Here is a 21,788-nt window from a genome sequence, read left to right as displayed (position 1 = left end):
CCAAACAGAGCTCAGTAAATAAGCAGGACTGTATAACGTGGTGGCCTACAAAAACAAGAAACTAATAACAAGGGACTGATGATTGTCAAGAAATTCTATTCCTTTTTGTTCCTAAGTTGTATGTTGGCTAATAGATATCGGAAAGCTAAACACAAAGTATCCAGGGGTTTAGAAGAGCTATAATATCTCTCCTGCCATCTCTTTCAAGTATTTTAAAGTACTTTCTGATTTGTTTTCTGTTTTGAAATTGCATTTACCAGTAGAAAAAGAAAAAGATTTTGCCATACTTGTAGGGCAAAATATGTTGCGTTGGATCTGACAGCCCAAGAGAGGTGAAGCTGCTGCAGCTGCATGTCCCCAGGTCCAACCAGTAGCAAGCCTGAAAATGTGTTCCCAGCAGCTACGTGCACACACAGCATATGTATATATAAATCCCTTTCTCTGAGTCCTTAATTTGGGTTCTCTACCTGCCATTGTGCCCCTGTGCTCCTCTGCGCTTGTGCAGGTGGGCCTTTGATGGGCTGATGGCTCCAGTGATGGGCCTAGGAGTAGCTGGGCATGGTATTATTTGGGCTCCACTTCCTGCCATCATCTCTCTGTGCTCCTCTGTGATTGTGCAGACAAGGTTTTATCATGTAACCTCGCAGTACCAAACTGGGTTTTGAATGTGGTTCAAAGGGTGAGCAGCTCTAGGAGAGAGAGTGGTCTCAGTTTGATGGCTGCACACCATAAATCCATGCTTACTGAATGGCAGAACTGCACAGAAATAAACCCTCTAATTGGACAGAAGAGAGCTGGAGAAAGTTAAGACCAAAATATAATATGGATGATGTTCAGGACGAGAATATGGGAAATGTTGAACTTGACTATATTTTCCCAGCAGGCTGGAAAAAAGTAATGAAAGGAGGAATGCAGCATGGAAATTTCTGGGTGATGGCAAATATCTTTGCCAGAAGATATTGGAAAAAAAATTAAATGCAGACGTTCTCATCTGGGTATCTGGCCTTTACAATGTATAGAAATATTTTGTCCATTTTGACCTTGTAGGTAAATGGTTTAAAATATTACTTAAAATATAGATATAGAGGTAGATTTTTTTTTTTTCCCAGCAGAGTAGTCCATTCTCTCATCTTGCATTTTTGCTCATCAAAGCTTTCCATTTAAATCGATGGATATACATGGATACTCCTGGACGATTTTTCTGTAGATATAACTAACTCTTCCTTAGGTTGCAGAGGACAGGTCTTCTATGTGTGTTTTTTGACATGGAGCCAGCTCTAATACATCCATGAGAGAACTGTTTACATTAAAAGATTGCTGCCCAGGTACCCATAATTAAATTTATGCTGAGTTTTTGAATAGCAGTTGTTGATGTATTCCCTAGCAGAGTCTAAACCTGTGTCAAACAGGTAATGGAGACCTTCCCACATCCCTTCTCATTCTCTGGAAAATCAGAGACAGCTCTGTGCCCTCTGCCAGGGGCAGAGTCCAGAAGAAGGACTCCTGGAGTCCTCTCATCACTTTGGACTTAGACTCCATCTGAGGAATTCCTGCTTCCCAGCCCTGCTGGTGCCAGTTTTGGCACTGGGAAATGCAGCATGACACAAGTTCATGCTTCAGTTGATCCCGTCTGATAAGTCCTCCTCCGTTTGAATGTTTCTGCTCAACAAAATACTTCTGAACAGCACAGTGTTTGTAATGTAGCTGTCATAAAAACTTATCAGGAATATAGATCCATGCTGAAGGTAGGGGTAACTATATGGGATGACTTCATCTTCCAAATTTTTCAAGCAAAGCCTATCCATTTGAGCCTCTCCAGGAAACCTGTGCATACGTTGCTCAGTTTGTCCTTCTGTCCAAGCAGAGTGCCTTAGTGAAGTTGCCTTGGTGACATTATTGTCGTAGGAGAAGAATTGAGTAGAATCATAGAATGGTTTGGGTTTGAAGGGACCGTAGAAGATCATGTATTCCAACTTCACTGCTGTGGGCAGGGACATCTTTCACTAGGTTAGGTTACTCAAAACCCTATCCAACCTGACCTTGAACACTTCCAGGGATGGGGCATCCACAACTTCTCTGTGCAACCTGTTTCAGTGTCTTACCACCCTCATTGTATGGAATTTCTTCTTTACGTCCAATCTAAATCTACCCTCTTTGAGTTTAAACTGAGTAGCAGTGTTCCCAGCTCTTCTGAACACCCACATTCTTTTCCCACAGGAAAAAGGCATTTGCCTGTATTATTGTCATGCATGCTACTGAAGCATTTTGTGTGTGTGAAAATGCCTGCTCAAGGCAGGCTGGTAGGAAGTTACCCCCACCAGCTGCTGGTCCCCCTGGGGCTGAGGTAGGAGGAATGCTTCATGTCTTGCAATGCAATGTCCAGAGCAAGCCTGTAGGATTTGCCAAAGCAATGTTGGTCTTCCCATACCAACTTTTGCTGCCAGGGTCAAAACACATGACCGTCAAAGTGCATTGCTGCGCTGCAGAAAGGGCATCATGCATGTAAGTCTGTACCTTGCACTGTGCTGTAGGTTGCAGTATAGTAACAGAGAACCTCTGGAGCAGGAGAATCTTTTTACACTATAAATGACTAAACAGATTCTTTTGTGGATTTAAAGAAACAGATTGACCCTACTGTGCTTAATTGTTAATGTAAAACTGCATCTCATATGAATTTACTCTTAGCTCATTTGAAACACTCAGGTGATGAGAGGATTTCCCTTATGAAGCCCTGCTCCCCCCTCCTCCCCTCAACTATATAATTTTATTAAAACGGTGCATTCAAGCGATTTGAAGCTTTTATTATTTGATGTCTACCAAAAATTACTATCAAAGATTCTCTTTGAGAAGCCATTTTGAACCAAGATGAGAAGGGGCTCCCATTTTGTATTACTAACAAAATCCTTGTGTTTTTCAAATGTTCATTACAAATGCAGTAGAAAATTTTATGCTTTTAAGGCATTCAGAGGAGGATCCACTTAATATGGGCACATTCGCTATCAGTGCATGTACATTCTCCTGTTTATGTCTTACTTTCAAACAAAAAGACAAATCTTTTTAATCTTTACAACATCATTACGTGTAGGGAATATATTGATTGCACCAACGATCGATAGTACTTCAGCAGTAGCTAGAAGCCCTCGTTATAGTGCACTCCAAAAGATTCAGGGTGGTTGTAAAGTGAGATGAACCCAATTAATTAGTCTGCAGAGGTAGTTGTGAAGTCTGCCAAGTGTGCTCCATCCACTTCCATCTTCACAGCTCTGGCTCCAGCAAAGCTGGTGTGGCTCAGCCTCCCTTTAAGAATGGATGCTTGGAGTCTGCCTGTCTGCCAAGATCTGTTTTATTGGGACCTCCCTTCTTCATGACTTAACGAATTGAAGACTTAACAACTACAATGTGGAGCAGACCAAAAGAACAAGCCAGGGCAATAGGAAAGAGTTTCAACACTGCCTGGGGCCGTCCTCTTTCTCTTTCCCACCAAAGTGGTAGTTATGCAGCAGTAACTGTGCAGTGCATTATGCATGCAAAATAGGCCTGGCACATCCCCAAAATGCTGGATTCTCCATGGATGGGCTGCACGGCATGTGTTGTGGTATAGACTGGTGTGTAGCTGAGATTTCTTTTACTGAAATGTGGGAGGCATGTGTGCACGTGCCTGGATTACGTGCCATGACTGTGCAACATCATCTGGCCAGGTCTGCTCGAACCATCCATCCAGTGCGATGATCCTGTGCCACACAAAGTGGGTTTGTTACATGTTGGAGTAAGAAAAGGGAGTGACTCCCTTCCGCATATCAAAGCAATGAGAGCTGGGAACCCCGAGACTGAAAGATTTAGGAAGTGTAAGCCTTTGGCATTTTTTTCCTCAAACTAATTTTGTCTAGGGTCATAGCTAGGCTTGGCTACACATCTGTCTTTAAACTTCTGCAAGAAAGCATAGCTGTTGTAAATATAAACGTCTTTACAACTTCTATTTAATGGATAATTCCTCAAATCTACTGTATTTTTAAATTGATTCTCCACATATTTAACTTCTAAGGGCACTGAAATAAAGAGACTTTGGAAAGTGGTGTCAAAAACGTAGCTGTTAGAATTGCAGGCAGCTGTGTATGGGAATCCTGCAATGCACATAATGTACTGTGACAGCAGGGGAGCTGGTTTTGCAGAGAATTGATGCATTTTTTAACTTTCAAGGTCACTTTAGACACCACTGTGCAAATCACCCCTTAAAATTACAAAGCAGAAGAAACTAATACATATTTTTATGAATGCAAAAGTTAATAATATGAATAGCTGCAATAGCATTTTTGTGAGCAAGAATTAAAGATCATAAAAGCATTTTTACATGAAAAAAGGTAAAAGTTTCTGAATAATCTGTAATAGAATTTAAGCCCATTTGATGCTTGGATTAGGCTTTTTTAAAACTGAAACAGTATATAGCTTTCAATGTGCTTAAAACTTTCGTTCAAATGCAGGTATTTTATTTTTTAAAAATTCTGTAAGCACAGAAAATATTCATCCATTTTCTTTCTGGTTTAAAAAAAGACATACTTCAGCTTTATGAAGTAGGTGTTCTCCACGGAATGGGCGCTGATGAGAACCATGCACAGAACAGGAAGTTCAGAAGACAGAGGATGGCAGCCGAGAGCAGCTCCATCTGCTCTGGAAACGCATTGCCTTGCAGCGGAGGCCAAAACAACTGACAAGACAAAGTCATTATTTATGGAAAGACTGAACTCTGGCTGTTTGTCAAGCTGACTCAAGTAGTCTGCTGCTGGCCCTGATGAACTAGCAAGTATCTAACATAGATTTGTGCTCTAATAAATGTCAGATACAGAGGCGTTACTGAAACAAATTGCTAAAATATTAGGAGAAAAGGGGAATGTACATCGAACAGTGAAGACTAACTTCACTAATAGAGATTGGAGAGCATCAGAACACTCTATTTTCAAAAGAAAAGCTTGGAGAGGAGCAGTGCAATGTCCCAGCCCTGAAGCCAATGGCAGAACTCTCATTGACTGATGTGGAGCTAAGGTTTCTCCCGCTGTGGGCAGTGTTTCAGTGGACTCCTCCATCCATTCACTTCAGGAGCTGGGATGGTTTGTGTGTTTGTGAAATAGTTTCCACGTGTGCCCATTTAGTAAAAGTTCCAGTCCCCAGGCCAATGAAAACATGCCCTGTTCCCTTCAAAAATGTGCATCAGCAAGGACAAATGTTATCTTTTAGACTAATAAAAAATTATTGGGATGACGCTGTGCTTTTTTATGGTAACCTCTGTTGAAAACTGGAAGTTTTTTTTTTAAAAAAGCTGAAAGAAGTACGGATAATCTTGTAGCCAAGTCAGGTTGGGTGCATTTTTTTGTCTCTTGTTTGAGGGCGTCCCAAATCTTGCCATAATTCTCAAACATATGAATTATAGCGTGTTAGAAGATTACCAGAAGGAAGACTTCTTTCCATAACTGTATAGTGTACATGCTATGTACAGTCAAAACCTAGACATTCATGTGCCTTCCCTGCTCAATTGCTCCACTACCTGACTTCAATAGCAACGAGTAATTTGATGTTGTCTTCAAAAAGTATCATGTTACAGGCATTTTCCTATTGCAAAAATATTCTCTAAACATAGGCACTTCTGAAAAAAAAATAAACCCAAACCTCCTAGTAGGAAGCCTGTCTAGATTCATTGCTTGGCTGCGTGACACACAGCAAGAAAGGGAGCCACATGTTCCTGTCTGGAAAGTGATCAGTTACATTATTCTAAGCATTAAAATGTGTCCGTATGTGCGCATCTGTACACACAGAGACACACATACTTCAGATCGTGCTGATAATGACATTTCCAGTCTCAAAAGAAAAATAGATTGTGTACAAAATCCTTTATTTACCAGACATAGAATTTCATTGTGGTCAACCCCTTCGACTTTAAAAATACTCTGTATTATGATGGCAAGAACAGTCTTATAGTGGTTAACCGATTCTGTGTATAGCCTCTCATTTAGCCTGTTACTGAATGACAAAAAGGAGTACAATGATCTCCTACTTTATTCATCATATTTTATCTAGTGTAAGAGCAGGTTATGTATATCTATCGTTCTGTATATAATATCTGTTATAGTCGTGTACATTGGATATTTTAGAGAGCTGAGAGTCTCATGATGAGTTGCAGTCATGTGAGGCAATCATTTATCACATGCCTGTGACAGTCTCACCTGCATGCTGGCCATTAATCTATTTACCAAGAACATAACATTACTGTCCCCAGGCAATTTTGCAGTTTCCCTGCATAGAAAGGCAAAAAAAACCCTGCTACAAAACTGTTTCGTTTCCATGTTATCAAAGGTAGAACTTCCTCCAAAAGTGCTCTCAGTGAGGTCTAAAATGAGCAAGATTCAGTCTAGAACTAGTGATGAAGTTGTGGATACCCCATCATTGGAAGTGTTCAAGGTCAGATTGAATGGGACTTTGAGCAACCTGATCTAGTGAAAGATGTCTCTACCCATGGCAGAAGGGTTGGACTAGATGGTATTTGAAGGTTCCTTCCAACCCAAACCATACCATGGTTCTGTGAAGCAGGACATTAATAATGTGGGTGATTTTGGAGAGCTAGCACTTCAACTCTCAGCAAGGGAGGGAGCAATGGTATTTCTGCTGACCTAGGAAAGCCATCCATCACAGAGACTTCACGCTGTAGAGGCCTTTGGTAAAGGTGGTAGGTTGGAAAGAAACGAAGCCATCTTTTAGGCATTGGGATCTGAGGCTGTCAGCTTCAGTAGGGACAGTAGATGATGAGGAACATCAGATACATGGACTGCAGCTTGACCCAGCCTGTTTAGGAGGAACTGGAACGAGTATTCGGGACCTCCCAGAGTTTTGCTGGTGACAGTTAAAGTGGTTGTAACAGCACTGAACCTATGCGGGGCTTTGTCTCTTTGTTAGAAGGTGACATAGAGGGACCCTCCTAGGACAGAGTGCAGAATAGACCATGAAGTCAAGGTACAAACACAGACCCATGCTAGATCACACCTTTCCCACACTTTTCCTGTCACAACATTCCTTACTGTCTGCTTAAAAACAACCCCTTTGGGGACTCCAAGCATTAGGTCTGATGTGATGGTGGACTTTCTGCAAATAGCAGAACCGTGCAATGGTGGCTTTTCTCTGACTTGTGCCGTGCATTATTGTACAGTGTTTATGGTCATGAAATTGAGCTGCATGTGTCTGTCTCCATTAGAAATTTATTTTTGTCAGTAACAAAAGGAATTTATTTTGTCAGTAAAGTTATTTACTTTTCCTTCACTTAATTGTAGTTTTCACTGCAGAAGACAAGTCTTGGTTTTGGGAAGGGGAGAAAGGTCAGATATTTTACAACTGAGCAGCTAATTCCTGAGTTCTGCACATCAAAGGTTGTTGTGCATTTTTACTGCATTTGATACTCATTATGCTGTACATGCTCTGTTCTTTCCATGAGGAATCCTGCAGATGTAAAGGCTCGCACTATGATTGGTTTAATTAGAAATAAAGTGTCAAGAAATTTGGCACCTTTTTTGTTCTTTGTTCAAATAACAAATGTTAAACACATGGACATCAATTCATTCCTGGAGCAATTTAGCTGATTTGAGTGGCATTACAGCAGGGTTCGTTTAGCCTATGACATTCATTTCAAATTATTTTTTTTATTAACTTCTCGAATAAGTGTTGCCATCTGAAAATCTCTGGTGAAAAGAATAGCCTGAGATCTGGGAAAAGCTTCATCAGCCACACTTCCAATTGACAAGTCATTTGCTAGGCCATTTTCTGAATGGTGTGATTTTGTAAGGGCTAGCGTTGGAAAGGAGAGATAGTATTTTATTAATCTCTCTTTTTTTTTGTTTTTGAGAGAGTGTCAACTTCGCTGATTACTGAAGATCCTGGTCCGCAGCTATAGTTCAGTCGTATTCTTGCAAATTGTCAACTGAAGTAGCTTGCTGCTGAGATTACTGGCAGTAATGATTGCAGAATTGGGCTCTTAAGTTACAATATGGTCAAAGATGCTGTTACAAACAGTAATAAGATCATTAAAATGTTTTCATTGGGATTTGCGTTGAGAAGTAGCTGTTTCACATGCCTTTGCTGCAAACTTTAATTTGTATGTGTGTCCATACTCATTTCCAAGGTGCAAAATTAGCAAATGACTTGTGGAACGAATCAGTAAAGCTATTGTGCTCTGGGAAGAAGTGAATAAACCAGCTATTTTACCCCCAGCCTAGGCTTCCCCTCTCCTGGGCTTCCTAGCGGATCCTTTTGAGATATATCTGTCCGTAAAATAAAGCCGCTTTTTATGCTTTTTAGTACTTGCTGACTATTTGCCAAGGATTTCTATGAAGTATCTGTGAGCGTAGCCTGAGACAACATGACGCTGCTTCCCCTGTTTCCTGTGCTGAATGGCCAGCCCCAGTGATAAACTGTAACACTACTCAAGGTAGAAGGGGTGAGCTGCCAGAAACTATTTATCACTTCACTGGCTTTGTACCATGCACATCCGTCTGAAGTTAAATTGAGGTTATAAGAAGAGTTTTCTTTCTGCTCCAGCTTTGCCAGCGATAGGATCTTGCGTAAAGGTGAAAATAGACGTTCAGTGTTTAGCCCTTAGATGTTCCCATGCCATGAAAAGGAGATGGAAGTGATATAAAATTTGACTCAAAACACTTTCAGTTTCTGACAGTTAGTGCTGTAATATTAGTCAGCCATTAATGTCAGTAACATGAATAGCTCTTTCTAATGGTGGATTTCAGTATGATGCTTTATGTGCTAATATGTAAGGTCGGGTGTCAGCTCAAGTTTTCATTCTTGTTCGGTATTTTAGGACTTTAAAAAATATTAATATCTTCTGTCCTTTCATTCTATTTGATGTTGCTGTTAGGGATAAATAAATTATTCCTCTTTTATCATTTTAGAGACTAAAAGTAAAATCTGCATGATACTCTAAGGCAAAGCTGTGGGTAATTCTGTGCAGTTCAACTCTTTATAAACCCATAAATCCAGGTAAGGTTACTCTTAAATGCTTCCTACAGTAGAATGAGAGTTTACCTTTTGTGAGGTTTCTCTCTTATTCGATGTTGAGTACCATGCATCACACGATACTTAACTGTGTTGTAAACTGGAAGCATCATCGAAAAACTCAGCATGCACTCAGCAGCCTAGCGCTTCTTGTTTTAGCACATCCAAAGCAGACGTGCATCTTCATTATCAATGCTGGTTGCGTTTTGATTTTAATGGTTGTGCCAGGTGTTCCTTCACCTGAGAAAAAAATTAAATCAAAGAAACAACAGGCTTGACTTGTAAAAAGACGGTGCTCGAGGTGCAGTATCCCCTGGTGACTGTGATAGCAGGTGGCTGATGATACACACCGTGCTCTTATGCATCTTCAAATAATTCAGTAATTGTAATTGTTGGAAAATGTGTCTTTGCTAAGAGATATTCCCTGTGATTGTATCATTGCTTTACAGCTTTCGTTTCTACTGGCTGCAGTGCTGAAGTTCCAGTTGTTATTTTTGAGCAGTTGGCTCATGCTGATAGGAATATTGGCTGCCTCTCTCATCGGCTCGAGTGGGACAGGGTGCTTAGTCGACCACCCTGCTGACTGAAGACATAAAGCCTGAGAGCAAAGCACACCGCGCGGGAGCAATTACGTGCTGGGTGACCTCCCAGCTGCTCCACATGAAGTATCCCCTTTCCCATGCTTTCTCTAGACCTTGGCAATGGCAGAGAGCTCAATGGATGAGAGGTTGTGGTGGGAGAAGCTGAGTTGGGGATGAAGGAAGGCAAGGATGTCTTTATTTCTAAACCTTAGGAAGAGTGTGTATTTAAGAAACCTTTACGAATATTTTGCATGTGAGTCAAGAGCTTTAAATGGGGCATATTTTAAATTAATCAAAATATGTAATTGAAACAAAATTCCATCATGCAGTCAAAATTCACTTACTTTTTCTTCACATTTATGGCAACAGCAAACTTATTTATGTTCATGCTTTTCTGAGCATGTCAAAAATGCTTAATATATCACTTGAAAAATGTTAGTGCAATAACTATGTTTTCTTTGTATGCCAAAAAACAAACATGCGTGATAAAAGTGCCACAAAGGGAATTAATTGATTGCTAGTCCATGCTGTAGAGACTGACTGACTGCACAACACCCTTAAGTAATTAAATTCCTTTAACCACAGATAGCTTGGCCAGATTCCTTCACGTGATTCCCACCCCCCACCCAAGATTCATCATTTCATTTCATTTGATGTTGACCTTGCCGTAAGCTAAAAACACACAGATAATGTGTCAAACCCAAGTCATAGTCTTATTTTTGCTTTTTGAAAGAAAAGAGTTGGGTTTACTCCGTTATTTTAATGTTTGTACTTGAATAACTTCAAAAAGGTCAGTCACTTTCAGTACTTTGATGTGTTTGGGGTTTTCTTTCATAAAAAAATGGTGGTATTAAAGCTACTCAAGTAAAGGAGACGTTTTCTGATAAAAATCCAGTTCTCATGATTTGCTGCCTGGTTTTACTGTGCATTCCCTTTTCCTTTTGAATTTTGCTCTTACAAGGAAGGGTAGCTAAATAAATACAGTAGCACAGAAGCAAATGGAAAACATCTGTTCTTATTCAGGAATTTAGTGAGTCAGGTTTTATGAACATCTGAACTCAGCACTTTTACATATTTGTAGAACTTTCTGTAGTTTAAAATTATTATTGTAAAACATATATTTAAAGAGAATACTGTAAGAAGTGTTGAGAGTGTGCCTGCGCTTTGGAAATGCCAAAGCTGACCAGGAATGAAAGGAAGGTCATTTTTTGGTTTTGTTTTATTTTAATGGAAATGATTCAGAACACTAAGAAAATAAGAAGAGCATACTGGACCAAAGTGTGGCTTAGCCTGATGCCTGTGTCTGGTAGTGGCCAGTATGAGGAAATGAAAGACCTGTGCTTTTCAAAGTGATCCTTCCCTGGTATGCCATCCTGTCCTTCAGCAATCAGAGCTGTAAAAGATTTGCTGAGCTAGTGGTGGATCTTGTCATGACCATAGCAGTGTAATGGAGATGGATATTCTGTGATTTATAATTGTTGAGGCTAAAAGATGAAATCTTTTAAATCTATTTCAAATGAAATAGATGTGAGCACAGATTTTATTATAGGAAATAAGTAAGTATTGTGGCGTAAAGAGAAAGTCACCATAATAGAGCAACTTTTAAAACTATGATGTTCTCATAATGAAGAGAAGTGATTTTACCTAAAATATTAAGAACGCTTTTCTCCATATTTTGTCAAGTTGAAAATGACTTCTTATGGCCTAGTATGGCCTATTTTTTGTATCAGTGATGACATTGTGAAAGTTCTCTTGCTGTCTCTCACTCCCTCAGACCATCAGCTCATCTTCTTTGTTTCTACAGCTTTCTCCTTCTCTGCATTCAGAGCCCCTTCAGAACTTTATTCTGTTCAGATCTGGTATTTGAGACATATGTAAGTATCACCGCATTACTTGAGCTGGATGGCATTACTTTCTTAAGTCACCTAATGTTCCCACATTTGTATGTCCCCTTCCTGAGAACTACTGCCAATGTTCACTAATTCAGTACCTGTTATGTCATCTTTATTTTGGCAGCTTTAAAAGCCTTTACTCCCACTCATCTTCCTCACTTGTAAATTGCTAAAAGTGGGAATAAATTATGTCATTCATGTACCAAAATGCAACTCTTTATAAAGCTTTTTTAAATCTTTTTTTCCTGAAAGCTGAGCAGCTCTTTCCCACCAGATGCCAATGAGCATTTTCTTGCAGTCACGGCAGCGATGACGTGATGTCGGAAGTACTGTTTTGATGATCTGTAGAAAGGAAAAAAGAGCTTGCAGCTTCCATAAAGTTTGCAAACTATGTGAAAGTCCAATGCCTCCAAAGATTTTTTTTTTTGGCTTCAAGAGGTGGACATCCAAACTGTAGTAAAACACTTCATGCTGGGCACCAAAAGCTTACAAAGTTAGTCATTCCACCCACCTTTGAAGTGTATGTTGGAAAAAGTTGAGACTAAAACCAATTATCACCTATCAGAAAATATTTTGAGCTAACAAAAATTAAAAATAAGCATATTAAAACATGCAGACATTTCGGTCTGAACAACTGATAATTATGACAGAAGGCACCTCCTTCTTCTTTGTTGGCAGATGTTAGGTTGCAACCGTTCCTCTCCCCAAGAGAGGTTTTGTGGCCTGGAAGGTCTTGTGTAGTTTGAAACATGAAAAACTAGGTATACCCAATCCACTGTGTTGTTTTGAGTGCTCAAAGTAACATCTACTGATAAAGTGAATGCCAGCACTATTTTCTGTATCTAATTAACCACATGGGGAACAGCACCTGTTCAGTCAGGCCCACCCGTAAAAAGGATGCATGTTTTCTGTGATTTTGCTTGTATGTACTAATTATTTGCTTTGGCATGCATGTTATTCATTATTGTTTGGCAAGAATATGAAAAAGGCATTTTGTTCTGAAAATAGCTAAAAGAAAGAGGTGGGAGGAAGAAAAAGTGTTTCTGTAGTTGGTCCAGATTGAATCAGGAATCCATCCCTCTCCATGGTCCCACTTGTTCAATTTCAAATCCTCTGCCTTTCAAGGTCAGTTGAGCCAGGTCAGAGCAATTCAAAGGAGTTGTGTGCTTTGTAGTTTGAATATCCTACTGGTTTCAGCTTTCTCTGTTAGATCTTCAATATCTTGTTTTATGCCTCCGCAGTGGCTCTTGCAATTTGTATCACCTGAAAAGTCTTGCTTACAATATGCTTGGCAGCTGTGCTCCAGGTAGCTGTATTTGTTTGTCCATGCAGACTTTGGTGTCTCTTATGTGCTACCTCAAACTTCCAGCCTGGTCCCAGTTTAAGATGTATAGATACTGAAAATGTTTGTTTTCCCCTCAGGATACTTGTATTTCCAAAAACATTTATGTATTGTTTTCATTTCATTACATAGAAAGCTGGGGCACAAAGCCTACCATTGGAAATGGTCCTAATGCTGCTCTATGCTCTATGTTTACAGATGTAATTAAACCAAAAAGACAGTAGTTTCTGATAGGTAGTTTTTGATCTTGGGGCTTGAGTTTTAGACAATTTTTGTCAAGTCCCAAAGTACACGCTATTGATGCTGCATAAGCAGTAAGTAGTGACGATGAGCTTTCAAGTAAATAGCACAATTTCCATTTGTCTTTGGAGCTGTCAGCACGGTATCTGAATGCCTTGACGCTGTAAACCTCTCAGGTGGATGGATACGTCAATCTGGAACAACTGACAATTTCTTAAGGGGAATAAACTGGTGTAGCTCCATATAACTATCAAGCATCTGTGTTGTTTCAATCCAGCTGAGAATTTGTCCCATAATTTTGGTTACCTCTGTGGATCTGTGTACAGTCACCATCCTTAGAGAATGCTGACATCTGCCATGAGCTAAAAAACACATTCAGCTCCTTCGTGTCTCGGATTAAGGGCTCCATTTTTGTTGTTTTTTAAAGAGTTAGTGAGATTGAGGATTCTCCCGAGAATCATCTCCCTCTCCTAATGAGAAAACCAAAACTCTTTCCTCCTTACCGTAAGAGTTTCTCTGGCAGGAGATGGCTACCTCTGACTTGAAATGAAGGGTTTCAGATATCCCACCTGTGTCAGATACGCATCCTTTTGTTCATTCTGCTCCCTGTTGTTATATTTATTGGCAAAAAGGAAAGACTAGCTACTTTGTAGGAATTTTCCATCCATCCTTCATGTCCATAATTTTGTGCTTCTACCTTACATACATATATATGTTTGAAAATCAGTGTCTGTCTGATTTTTTTTCTTTCCTTGATCAAAACTCTTCATACGGCAGGTAAAAAAAGTCTGTCTATCACAAAATTCCCACATGGAGAATGGAAATACACTAGATGCAATTTTGGGCTGTAGCTTTTAAGAAATAGAGACAAAGGCAAAACATGATGAGGAATGACTCAGTTGAATTTGAGTGATTTTTGCATCATCTTTCACCTTCCTAATTGGTGGACTGCTCTGGAGATGGGAGAGTCTTCTGGCATAAGAGAAACAAGCTTGGGCATACCTAATTTAATGCAGCACCCAGAAGCTGCTCAAGGGGCATAAAGTTGTTCAGCATTTCTATGTCAGCTGGCTCTTCTGCCACCATTTTCTATATGCCAACAATTGTGAAGAGGTCCTTTGAAGGACTTAGAGTAATCTGCCAGTTTCGTACTAGCAGGACTTCCTTGAAAATGTGGGGAGTCCTTCTTAGATTCCTTTGTGGCACGTTAGCCCTTTGCATGATGGCACTGTGGGGAGGAAGATCTCATCCTCTCCTTCATGCCTTTATTTAAGATGCTAGCCCTATTCAGATCATCAGTAATACCTTTGGATAAATGCATTCATGATTTCTAGATGCAGGACTTGGACTCTACTTTCCAGCCTTGCATCTCAAAATCCTGTACAAAGATTGGTGGGTGCTTTCATCTCCATCATATAGCTGTGGATGTGAAGACAGAGACTGTGACACATTCAGGCCAACAAAGACAATGGTCACAAAAGCCCTGGTTAGAAACAGTTTTGTGACTCCTGGTCTGATTTCTCGAGCAACAATTGTTTTCTTCCATTCCAGAACCATCTTACACAATCATATCTCCTACCCCATTCTCACAGTGTGCAAAGGAAAAGTTTAACTGAGTCCTTTAAATGATTTTCCAAGCTGAAGTGGGTCCTCATTGTGTGCAGCCAAACTTGACACAGGCGAGACAGGCATTCTTGCTGTACCCTGTGCTTATCAACGTGTCAGGTTGGACCAAGAACATTCTGTAAAAGTTATTCCTCATTACGACAAATCCCCTAGCTAGATTACAGCATCGACAAATTTTTACCAGATTTTTACTGCCAAGTTCACTGGGAGCACATCTGGAACTATTAGACGTTGCCGCGTCTGGCATATCGTATTCCTTTTCCATTTAGGGCAGGTTGGTCATCATTGGGAGAAATCCTAGCTGCAATCTGATGTCCTTTCCCACCGATAACATAAAGGAATGGCCCGAGTTCCTTGTTCTCCTCTGTTTAACATAGTTAAGGTCTATGAACTGAATTAAGGAGGCATAGAAGAGAGCTGTGTTTGCTATACTACCACAGACTGTTAGAGAGTTTATTGGGTAAGGCATTTATGTGTCGAGAGACAGAGAGAGAGAGAATCGTGCCTCCAAGTCTCAGGTCTTGTGCACTACAGGAGAAGGAGTCTGGCAGGACCCTGCAACGTCCCTCGGTGCATCCCCTGACCCCAGGCAGGATCAGTTCTAGCTAAGCCCTTCCTACCAGATGTTTGTCTTCCCAGTTTTTACAACCTGCCCAGGAACTCCCCTAAAATTTCCAAAACTCCCCTAGAGAATCAAGTGCTTAACTTCCCTTGCTGCAAAAGTTTCTCTTAACATCCAATGCCTTAAATCTCCCTGCAACTTAACCCCAGCCGCCGTGGCCATAGACAAGTCAGGTAGGTAAAGGGTGACTGAGAAGAGTATTTGAAAAATGCTCCCCTGTTCCTTCCTGTCTTCTCTGCCCCAGACTAAACAAACCAAGGGCTCTTATTCCTGATTTTGCTAGCGCTGCGATGATTTTGGGCAGTTTGCTCCAGGCTCTCTCCAAGTTTTCCATGTGTTTCTTCAAGAGCAGTGGTCACAACGAGGAGCAATACTGCAACAGAGTCATCCTTGCAGAGCAGAGGACGGGATTATTTCGTGTTTCTTGCATGTGATGCTTCTGTCTGTAATTCCCAGCGTGGGGCTTGCTTCTCCTGCGGTGGTGTGGCACTGTTTGTAAGTCTGGCCCGTTCCTGCCCTCCCCTTCCTGAAGACAGGCGCTATGCTTGCTGCCTTCTGGTCTTTTAAAACTCCAGCCGCTGCCTGTGCCTCCTCAAAGAAAGCCTGTAATGACTCTGAGATTAGTTCACTGAATTCTCTCAATTCTCTCAGGTGCAATTTGTCTGGCCCAGCTGACATGAAAACATCTCAACTTATCTAGTCTGGTTTTCCTCTAGTCTGTCCGTGATCATTTTCACTATCTGATTACGTTATCTTTCCTAGCAAAGGCTGCAGCAAAAAGGCATCAAACCCATTAACGTTCTCAGTAATACTTGTGGATAGATTTACTTTGCATTTAATAGCGATATCTTTAATTTTCATTGTCATCTCCCCAAGATTCGTTCCTTCCTTTCCTCTTTCCCCTTTCCCTCCTTCAAATGTTTTCTTGCTGTCCCTCTCAGGGGACATCAAAAGCACCTTTGAGCCTTCTAATCTTGCCCCTGTGTGCCTGTATTTCATCTGCAGTGGTCTGAGCTGAGTTGCACTTCCCATGACTTCTTGTTTCTGAAGTCAGTGAAGACCTCATGATTTAGCCAAGTGGATCTCCTGCTGTTCTTCTAGGTTTTCTGCTTTGTAGGGGAAATTTATGCTTGTGTCTTGTTTTGTGTTTTGTGTGGCAGTTCTTTCCCTGCCCATGGCAGGGGGGTTGGAACTAGGTGATCTTTGAGGTCCCTTCCAACCCTAACCATTCTATTATTCTATGATTCCTTTCTGTGTTCCTGTTCTTTCTCTTCTCTTCCTGAAACAGGTCAACTCAGTCATTTCAAGTTTTTTATTAACGTAATTGCCTTCTACAATCTCAGTAAGTTCCCTGATGTTTGTAAAAATTAAATATCAAAAAGCCCTGCCTCTAATGACTTTTTCTATCACCTGTATAAAAAAAAAAATATCAACTCTACATTTCAGGGATTTACTGAGTGTAATATAGGAGCTAAAGATGACTTAGGTAATTAAAAACTGGCAACTTAAACCTGACCATTATTTTTATATGTTGCATGGTCTGTGGAAAACACTACTACAAAATCTCTAAAGGCGAGTTTGTAGTGTATTTTTAATGCAACCTCAAATGCACGTTTGATTACGGGATAGCTTAGCGTCCCATCTGCTGGGGGGCCGCTTGTGTCTGCATGGAGTGTCACAAGTTTCTGAGATGAGAGGGGAAAGTACAGGACAGAGCATTAGATTGCACAAACTCCTTCCACAAGTTCAGCTACTTAACCTTCCTGGTGGATAAGCCAGCCTCAGCAATAGCCAGGTCTACCTGGCCAAGTCCTTTGCGTCAGAGCCTGTAATGTCTTGCTGTGATGTCGTGTGGCTGACATTGGGCAGACAAGGTGCCTGTGCACCTTCCTACAAGGTCCTGACATCTATTGCAGCGAGTCAGCCTGAGATGCAAAAGAATTACAGATGTTTGCCAGGAATGCAGACTTGGGGATCTGGGAGTATGGGCAGATCTGTGCTTTACAGGCAAGTGTACTCATAACCATGGGTAACCAACAACTTGCTAGTAGCAGGGAGCCAGTAGCAGCAGTTCGATAAAGAAGTCTATTGCAATAGGCTATATAAAAATGCTAAGCATGGAGTACAGAGGATATAGGCTGATACATTTTGAATGCTGTATTTTAGGGAAGCTTTCTTTGTGTAGACTTTGCAGCATCAAGGTGAAAGAATACAGAAAATAAGCTGTTTGCTTTATAGTTGTGTTTTGCATTAAAAGATAATGCTACGTTGCCTTGTTTGTGCGGGAGATAGGTAATAGGATTGGTTTTAATGATGCTGATAAATGGATGGTGAGTGGTGACTGGTTGTTCTTGGGATGCTCTCTCTTTCACTTTTTGTATTGTCTGTTCTGTACATCATTAATGCCTTGCGTATGTTTGTATTGTATGTAAGGCTAAGGTGGTAGACATCCACATGAACTTGACAGCCAGCTGGAATGTAGGTACAGGCTTTAGACAAGCACTGGGGTGTGCCAGCAGAGGAAACTCTCATCTGTATTTCCCTTGGGTGCAATGTTGGAGCATCTGATGGACAAGCTTGAATTACCCCAGATTATTTTTCTAGAAAACAGTGGAAATGCAGCCACAAAATCACCTGGGATCTGGAGGTTGCCTGAGATTGACCTTCCCTGTGTGATCACGGGGCTGAGCTCAGAGGTTTCCTGGAGACAGCAGCAGAGGTACAGAGAGTGCAGGTAGGGAGGATGGTGTGTATGAGCCTCTTCTCAAGAGTTCACCCTGCCAGGACAGACGTCTCCGCCTCAACGCCAGCTTGCTCAGCAGCAGTCCTGGATGTCCAGGCTTCTTTCAGTTTTGACAGATTGAAGTATCTACAGATCTGTCACTCTGCTTTTGTGCTACTTCACAGGTCTTGTCATGTTTGTGCTTTTGCACCTTGTGCTCCTGAAATTGCTAACTCTTTGGAGGTGTGCACTCTGTGAATGGTTTGGTATCAAGTCTTGGATACATAGAGCTGTATTGTTCAGATACAATAATCAAAATATTCCATCTCCATCCATAAAGAAAAATTTTGCCATTTTTGTTTAAACTCTGTCCCTGCATAGCGAACAACTTCTCTGAACTAAGAGAAAATAAAATAACCATGTATGCACTAGGATACTTGCCTGGGACAACTGCTTCTTTCCTTTACCACAAAGTACAAGTCAACAGGGAACTTTCTCAAATTGCACTGGCATACATCTTCAAGAGATGAAAAAGAGCTGTAGGTTTATTTCGCCTTTGCATCGTCCAGACACAGCAGTAATTTTCTGACCACAAAAAGGGTGTATTCTGGTATCTACCCTGTTTTAGAAAGAATGGCACTTCTGCCAGTTGCATCTGTAAAAGTTTCAAACATCTGAGCACCAGAAGAAACTGCAGCTGAGTGTCAACGTTGCATGATAATGCTGGAAATGCTCTTCTGAGTTCAGCAACAGTGTTTGTTCCTGTTCTGAAAATTCTGAAATGAATTAGCGAAGACTTGCAATGTAAGGGAGAAGTCCTTGCGTGCGTATCTGAAGCTACGATGATGTGCGAGTTGGTAAAAAAGGCAAGTTTAATCACTGTACACTAACCTGAAAAAACTTACGTCGTGGTTACCATGTGGTATTTCATTATGGTGGCTTTTTTTTCTTCTTTTTCTCTGCATTGAAGGGAAGTTGTAGGGAAGGAAGCAAATATGTGACAAGCAGCATATGCAAACTGTAAGGTGGAAGTGGTAAATGAATAAGACCACATTTGGAAGAGACAGATGGTGCTTTTCTTGATCATATGGTAGGACTGGCAATAGAAATGTTTTGGAGTGAGGGAAGTGGGGAAGCCAGACACGTTTCCTAAATGCAGGATGATTTATTTGTAGAACATGCAGAAATGGAGGGAACAAAAACATTAAACAGCCCTCTGAGACATGCACGAACGTGATACATTTACATGTGGTTTACTCTGAACTCCTGGCCATTCACATGGGATCTTTGATTATGTACTCTTGCTTTGTCTGGTGACATTTCCCAGCACCTCTTCTCCCCATTGCCAGTTTCTCCTTCTCTGGTACCTGCTTAGGTCTTGCTGTGACACGTCTTCTTCCAGATCCTGTATCAGCCAAAATTGTCTTATCTCTGCCCATGGTTATTTCTGTTCCAGTTGTTTGTAGATTAACCTTCAGTCAGCTAGACATTTGTTCTTGATTAACAGGTGCAGCCATAGACCTGATTTGGCAAAAGTCGGGATATTGGGCTGGTTTATCCTAATGTTAGAAGGCATTAAGACGTCCTCCATCAGGAGAAATGGTGCAGTACAGGCATATAACGTTGTGTGCTCAGGAGGAATTATATATATATATATATTATATATATAATGAAAAGTATGATTTCTAAAAATCAGTTGCTGGAGGAAATAAGTTTCCGCAACTTCATATTTTTAGAATTACTTAAGCAGCAATTCCTGTCTGTTACTACTGATAATATGTAATCATAAAGACTTTCTGAAGAATAGTCTAGCAAGAGAATAATTAAACCATTTACTTACCATTTATTTAATTATGTTTTGTGGTTTCTAGGAAACTTTTCTATTTTTTGTTGTAGCTTGAACAGTAAATCTTAAATCCTTTTAACTACTGAGCATCTGAGTATATAAACCAAAATTTTCATAGCAATATATGGAAGATATATGCTGTACAAAAACCTTTCTAGAATATGGAAAACAAATGCTTAAATATAGTTTAAGAGTTTAAAAAAAAAAAAAGAAAAAAAAGAAAAAAAAGAAAAAAAAGACAGTTTGCAAGCAAAACCTTTATGAAAATTTAAAAAGGTACTTTTGAAAATCCACTTGTCATCTTTTTTGTCCTGCAAAGATGATAAAACTAATGGCATTTCACACACTCATGGACGGAAACAAAGCAGACCTTTCAGTTGACAGGGTGAGAAGAATTTTCCTAAAGCTACAGTAAGAGGGGCAGAATCTACAAGTCTCCCAGGCTCCGGCATTTAAACCAAATCTGTTTGAAAATAGCATAGTTCTGCTTCCAGATATCTTAAATCTTAATGGAAGATTGAATATTCAGTGTTTTTTACTTTCACAGCAGTAAAAAAATTGTCCCTTGAGGTTCACTGTTTTGTTGACTGAGGGAAAATATGTTCGTTTGTACTAAATATGAATCATTGGGAGCTTTGAGAGGAGAATTTTGAAGACAAAATGCTTTTGAAAACTTCCTCACATCATGAACATTGCAAAAGATCAGATGGTGATCAAATGCTCCTCTAAACATTGCGATTGTATTCATACAGAAGACCTTTTAAAGATTGATTTTGACATCTTTTGCATCATTCTTCCTGGGCACTCCTCTGATATGCCACGGCGGGTCGCACTCAGCTGTGGAGAGACACACTGCAGTACTATGAATGATGTTGAAGGGCATGGCTGGTTGAAAGGAACTTCTCAGTCCCCACAGATTCTTTGTATGGGATGTACTGTGATATAAAATCACAACTCCTGTTGAGATGTGATGTGTTTGGAAAAGATCGCCTGATGTAAAACTTTGTGAAGACAGCTCCACACCTGGCTATTAGTGCTATTTAAACTTAGGTTTCTTGTACATTTGTAATTATGTTAAACTTTATTTTCAGATGAGCATGAGAGCTGTTGGTAAGGTCAGATGTCTTTTGAGTTCCTCGTTTAAGTCTAGGCTTGTCCTTCACTAAGAGTCAACTTCAGTTGAGCTTCAGTAATTTGAAACAGTAAGAACTCATCCACCTGCACGTTCCCTGAGGGCTGTGGTGATGCCTGTCCCTGTCCCCATCCCTAACACACACCCCAGACCTGTCTCATGACTCAGCCCCATTCTCAAAACAATTCAGCATTGTATTGGCTTGTTCATACTCCTCTTACATATGCATTTCCCTCTTTCCTAGATTTCTTGCGGCTGGCAGGCCTTCCCTTCATTTTGCAGCCCCAGCTTGAACTGATTTTGTGTTCGGCAGTGAATTGGCAGCACCATTGGCTGGACGAAGCCACTGTAATCTTCCTTCCAGTGCTATGCTGGATGAATGCTGAAAAATTAATCCGTTGACCTGAACTGGAAATGCTGAGTTTCATTGACCTGCTCCACATTACTTGTACAGCAGTAAGTTAGAAAGTTATGTTTAAATGTGAGAAAGTAAGCTTAAGAGCTGCTGCTGCATGTAGCGGGCTTTATTCAAAGAGAAGTGTGTAGTTTTGATCATACTGTGGAACTGCGTGATAGCTGGCCAAGCAGGCGTGGTGATGGTGGGGATGAAGAAGCTTACCCAGATTCATCTCTGAGGCTGTGCCAAGTATAATTTTAGTGAGATCACTAGGAAGAAAGGATTGCGTGGGGCAGTGCAGTATCAACTGATTCCTCTTTATTCAAGAAGTGGGCAGCATTTCCTACAA

The 21,788-nt window shown here is 40.6% G+C and overlaps 1 protein-coding gene across 2 annotated transcripts in view; it reads left to right on the top strand.

The window, feature by feature from the left end:
- SCFD2 (sec1 family domain containing 2) overlaps positions 1 to 21,788 on the top strand; it is a 209,287-nt gene that overhangs the window by 115,187 nt on the left and 72,312 nt on the right. The window contains exon 9 of one of the 2 annotated variants that reach the window (XM_086612206.1): positions 21,182 to 21,223. The exons of the other annotated variant lie outside the window; for it this stretch is intronic. Within the exon in view, the coding sequence (XP_086468332.1) occupies positions 21,182 to 21,223 (42 nt within the window). The remainder of the gene's footprint in view (positions 1 to 21,181; positions 21,224 to 21,788) is intronic. 2 annotated transcript variants of the gene reach the window in all.

The sequence above is a fragment of the Tauraco erythrolophus genome, chromosome 5 (genome assembly GCF_009769465.1).
Source record: "Tauraco erythrolophus isolate bTauEry1 chromosome 5, bTauEry1.pri, whole genome shotgun sequence".
Lineage (NCBI taxonomy): Eukaryota > Metazoa > Chordata > Aves > Musophagiformes > Musophagidae > Tauraco > Tauraco erythrolophus.
This window is presented reverse-complemented; position numbering and strand designations above follow the sequence as displayed.